Source organism: Phaethon lepturus, unplaced genomic scaffold (assembly GCF_000687285.1).
Source record: "Phaethon lepturus isolate BGI_N335 unplaced genomic scaffold, ASM68728v1 scaffold23979, whole genome shotgun sequence".
Taxonomy (NCBI): domain Eukaryota; kingdom Metazoa; phylum Chordata; class Aves; order Phaethontiformes; family Phaethontidae; genus Phaethon; species Phaethon lepturus.
In genome coordinates, this window is record NW_010563109.1 from 3651 (window position 1) to 8681 (window position 5031).

A 5031-nucleotide genomic window follows, 5' to 3' on the forward strand; every position below is an offset into this window, starting at 1 on the left:
TTTCTAGCGCGGTTTTGTTCCCCCCCCCAGCCGTGGTGGCCATGTCAGGGACATCTTCGGCAGAGATGGGCTGGATGATGTGGCCCGCCCGGGTAATGACGCGGGGGGCAGTCAGCTTCTGGAAGGCACGCTGCGTGTTCCACGTGGAACCCACGGGTGTCCGGATGCTCTGCTCAAACTGCTCGTGCCTCTCGAAGGGGAAGGGCAGCTCACTGACCTGCAGGGAAACAGCGCAGCGGGGTAACTCCCACTGTGCCCAGGGGCTGCTTTCACCTCACACTGCTGCCGACTCCCACCCGTCCAGGACCAGCTCAGGCTGTGCCTCCAGTCCCCCACCCTGCTGACCACCTCGCCCCATCCCCTCTTCTAGCAGAGCCCAGGAAGGCTGGCACAGCCGCCGCCACCGTGGGAGCAGCCCTCTAACTTCCTCCTCCTCCCTCTATCACCCTGCTGGCCTCTGGGTGGTCAAAGCTAGAAACTAAGTGACCAGGCAGGGATCACAGGCAAGGATTCAGGACATTTTGGGAACGGGGCACAGGAAGGTTCTGGGCCAGGCTGGGTGCTGGAGTGCTTCCAGCTGCTGCTCGCAGGGGCTGGACGTCACCCACCTGATGTGCTGCTGCGTGGATGTTGCGCTGCTCGCTCATGATGACGTGAGGCAAGTGCTGGTCCTTCCTGGGAGGCGCCGGGGGCGGCTTGAGCAGGAACCTGCCAGGCAAGCGAGATGTCAGGCCCCAGTGCCGGGCTGAGACACGTTGCTGCAGCTCTTCCACACTTACCGTTTTCTTTTCTTGGTGCTGGGCTTCAGTCCTGTGCCTCCCCACTCGCCCCAGCCTGGCAGCACCAGGTTCACTGGCTGCGGCTTCGCAGCCTGCTCTGCCTTGTGCTTCTCCCGGCAGAAGTCAGCCACCACGTCGTCCCCAGCAAAGGCCTCTGTGATGACCCCTCTTTGGTCAACGCCACCCTCCTGGGGAGAGAAGGGTCAGTCCCCTGCAGTCAACCCCGCCCTGGGACCAAGGGGCAGGCCCGTCCTGCTCACCTCCTCCTCCATGACCACAGGTAGGATGGGGCACTGAACCTCCTGGGACTTCCCAGACAGCATGGCCCGCAGGCTGATGATCTTCTTGGCTGGTGGTTTCTTGGAGTGCCCGTACCCAGCTCTGCCTTCCTGCTGTGGCTGCACTCGCTTCTCTGCTCTTGCAGCTGCTGGCGTCTTCTGCTCTTCCACACGCTCCTCTGAGGCCAGAGCCTCAACGTCCTCCATTGTCCGCACCCGGGCCAGCTGCTCCGACAGCAGGATCTCCTCCTGGGCCTGGGGAGGCTGCTCGATCCCTAGGCTTGCTGGCTCCTCGGCACAGATGGGGTGGGTGGGGCTGTCCCCCGGAAGTTCAGAAACTGCCTCTGTCTCGTCAGCACCTATGCATTGAGGCAATGGGTGAGAAACAGTCGCCCGTGACAGGGAGGGAGTGAGTGAGCAGGACAGCTGTATGAAACTGGGATGAAAACAGCCCCGTGACCCCCCTCCGTGTGCCCAACCCTGCGGCACACCGGACCCACACTGCATGGGGTGGTGAGCTCCTCACCTTGTCCCTCAGGGCTCCCTGCCCGCTGCTGCCGCGCGTGCCGTTTCTGCGCAAAGTCCTGTAGCAGAGCTTCTTCCTCCTCTATTTCCTCCTCCTCCTCTATCTCCTTGCTCTCCACAGCACCAGGCACTGCAACGTCTCCAAGTCCATCCTGCACCTCAGGCTCCTCAGCTGGGCTGCTGGGTTTGCCCAGCATCCAGGGGTTGTCTCCACTGGCACCCGTGGGGATGGTCACTGACGCAAGGTCCTCCTCAGGCACGTCACCTTGCTCCTCCTCAGGCAGCTCCACCCGCACCTTCTGCATCAACTCCTTGTTCTTGGCCAGCTGCTCCTGCATGGCCTTGCGGGCCTGGGAAGGGACTGAGATGTTTCTAACGCAGGCCAGAAACAACATGCCCACCTTACTTGCCCCACCTCAGCTGTCTCCCCCTTCCTCAACCTGTGTTGGAGCCCTTATTGTGGCCTTTCAACATATAAAAGGGACTTCTAAAAAAAGACAGAGAGACTTTATATCAAGGCCTGTTGTGACAAGACAAGGGGCAACCATTTTAAATTGAAAGAGGGTAGGTTTAGGTTGGACCTAAGGAAGGAGTGTTTTTCAATGAGAGTGGTGAGGCACTGGAGCAGGTTGCCCAGAGAAGCTGTGGATGCCCCATTCCTGGAAGTGTTCAGGGTCAGGTTGGACGGACCTTTCAGCAACTTGACCTAGTGAAAGATGTCCCTGCTCATTGCAGGAGGGTTGGGCTAGATGGTCTTTGAAGGTCCCTCTCAACCCAAGCTGTTCTGTGATCTCACCTCCAGGTCATACTTAGCCATAATGGCCCTGGAGCGGGCCCATTTTCCCTTATTCTGGTGCTTAAGGCTCATCCGCTCCTGAGGGGGGAAGAAGAGAAGCATCAGAAAGAGCACCCTCACGAGCAGGGACTTCCCAGGGGTGAGGGAGAAGTGCAAAAGCAGCACCTGCATCCTGAGCTGCTCCAGCTCCTCCAGCCTCGCCAAGGCGGCCTCAGGGTTGGACTTATGCAGCAGCTCAAACTCCTTTAAGGCCTTGCGTCTCTTGCTTTTTTTCAGCACACGATGGTACCTGCAGCCCAAGGGCAGAGAGCCAGGGAGTGAGACCTCACAGTGCTGGGGAGGCCTTTGGGAACGCAGCACTGTTTTGAGCAGGAGGCTGCCCAGTGTATTGCAGATCCCGGAGAGGAAGGGGGCTGCTCTGCCTTCCTCCATGTTTTGGCCATACCCACGCATTGGGCAGGGTCAGCTCCAGCACCTAGGCCGGGACCCAGCCCCCTCCCACTGCACCAAGCCCTGCAACAGCAGGGCCTTACTTCTTGCTCTTGATCTTCTTCTCTCGACGAGCCTTGGCTTCGTAGTAGGACTGCACGACCCGAGCCTTCTGCAGCTCTGCCCTCCGCTGCCGGGCCTGCCAGGGAGCGCAGAGTGAGGACAAGTGCCAGGGAAGAGGAGAGGCCTCCAGAACCAGGGTATGGCAGCGGGGAAAGCACTCACCTCCTCCAAGCTCATTGCCTGCAGCGAGGCTGCCTCCTCCGGCGTCAGGAGTGGATCTGTGATGGGCTGCTGTGTCTTGTGGAGCAGTCCAAATATTTCCTGTTCCAGGGGAGTTCGGGCCTGTTGGGACAGAAGAGACATAGCAAGAGCACCATGAGAAGAACTGCAAGAGCCAACGCTCCCCCAGATGTCCCCATCCTTCCTGGTGCCCCTGAGCAGCTCCATGGCAGGGCCCAGACAAGCGTGCCCCCTCTCCTTGCGGCTGGAGTCACAGCTATGCTCACAGGTCCCAGGCAACAGCCCGAGGCTCGCTGTGAGCCTGCCTAGGTGCCCTCCCAGCCATCGCGCCAGGTTAGGGCCGGCAGAATTCTTCCCAGGGTAAAGAAATAGGCTGGCAGTCGAAAGGCAGCACTGACTGGGCAGCGCTGGGCAAGATGCACACAGCAGAAGTTCCAGGCCACACACCACCATGTCCTGCCAAAACAGAAAGGGACCTTTTGGGCAGATCGAGGCAAGCGCTGGGTATGTCGGGAACTGGGCAGGGACTGCCCCTCACCTGAGCATCTGGAAGACTGGGAGAGCTCTCAGGGACGAGTGACTCTCCTACCAGCAGCAAAACACCCAAGGGAACTCGCATTCAAAACCAAAAGCATCCTTCTTTCATAACAAAGACTTACAAACACGCAGGCTTTGGCAAAACAAAGGCCTCTGCCTCAGCACAAGTGGCCGAGGGCTACTAGCAGGCACCTGGCTCAGCCCAGGGACTGGGAAATGGCAGACTCAGCCTGCATGTCTAGAGCTGAAAGGCTAAACGGAGGAAAGGGGACAGAGCAGCCTCCAAACCCTCTGCTCACTCCTTACCTGGCCTCTCCCAGAAAGCATTTACACGCTTGCTATGTGTGAGGAATGCAGAAGACTTCACTTTTAATCTTCCCAAGCTCAGCGTGCACCTGCCCAGAGCCTCAGCTACAGGCTGGGCCTTCCTCATGCCTACCTCACTCCTCCCAGCACAGTCAGGAGATGTCAAGCTGCCCCAGCCAACCCCAGGGAGCTGCGTGACACACGATAGCACCCACCTTCCATGCTGAAGCCACTTGCTCCACGGGGACAACTGTAGCAATCTCCTGCTTGAGGGGGAACACCAGCTGCTCTGCCCGTCGGTTCTGCAAAACCACCTGCTGCCATTTGCCCACATCTTTAGAGGTCCTGACGTAGGCAGCTTCCCTCACAACCTGCAGGCAGAGGCGAGAAGGGAAAAGGATGAGTAGGGAAATGCTGATGTAAAAAACAAGAAAAGCCTGTCAGCACCGGCTATGAGTAGAGAGGCACTCAGGGGCTCAACTCTACTTCCCCATAACACCAAAACTTCTCTCTGCCACCTGCGCAGCCCTACTCACCCGCTTTGCCTCCTCTTTGCTGAGCGGCAACTCCACTGCCTTTTTCTGCTTCACTCTAGTCAGCTCTTTCTTCACACTGCTCAGGGCAGATTTGGGACGGATGGGCTGCAGGAGCTCTGACAGAACCAGCTTCTCCCCAGCACCTGCACAAGGTCCCACACATCAACACGTGCGTGGCATTGCCGAGCCAAGGGGCTGCAGCTGCATTCAGCCCAAAGAGCCAGGGCAGACACAGCAATCCCAAGCCTTAGGCTGCGGGCAGGCAGTGCTGGCCCAGTCAGGTGGCAGGAGCTCTGCCCAGCCTCCTAGGGAGCTCACCTTTGCAGCTGACATTGAACTCAGACACCTGCACGCTTGCCTCCGTACGCTCAGCCAGCTTCCTCCTGCAAGAAAAGAAAAGAAACCAAAAGGCTCTTCGCATCCCCCCACGTGCTTCTCCTCCAAACTGCTGCGACGGCAGAGGCAGACAGCTGATGCCAGCGGGCAAGGGAACCGAGCAGCATGGCTGCTGCAAGAGCCCCAGGGCTGTGCCACGGGAGCCC

At 59.2% G+C, this 5031-nt stretch overlaps 1 protein-coding gene across 1 annotated transcript in view; it reads right to left on the minus strand.

Annotated features, from left to right (window-relative positions):
- LOC104626550 (U3 small nucleolar RNA-associated protein 14 homolog A-like) overlaps positions 1-4872 on the minus strand; it is a gene marked incomplete at its 5' end in the record, with an annotated part of 5191 nt that extends 319 nt beyond the window's left edge. The window contains 12 exons of the mRNA XM_010294492.1: positions 44-217; positions 609-708; positions 780-967; positions 1040-1416; positions 1518-1932; positions 2379-2456; positions 2544-2667; positions 2912-3006; positions 3093-3212; positions 4169-4324; positions 4490-4632; positions 4808-4872. Of these exons, the coding sequence (XP_010292794.1) occupies positions 44-217; positions 609-708; positions 780-967; positions 1040-1416; positions 1518-1932; positions 2379-2456; positions 2544-2667; positions 2912-3006; positions 3093-3212; positions 4169-4324; positions 4490-4632; positions 4808-4872 (2035 nt within the window). The remainder of the gene's footprint in view (positions 1-43; positions 218-608; positions 709-779; positions 968-1039; positions 1417-1517; positions 1933-2378; positions 2457-2543; positions 2668-2911; positions 3007-3092; positions 3213-4168; positions 4325-4489; positions 4633-4807) is intronic.
- Positions 4873-5031: the final 159 nt, after the last annotated feature.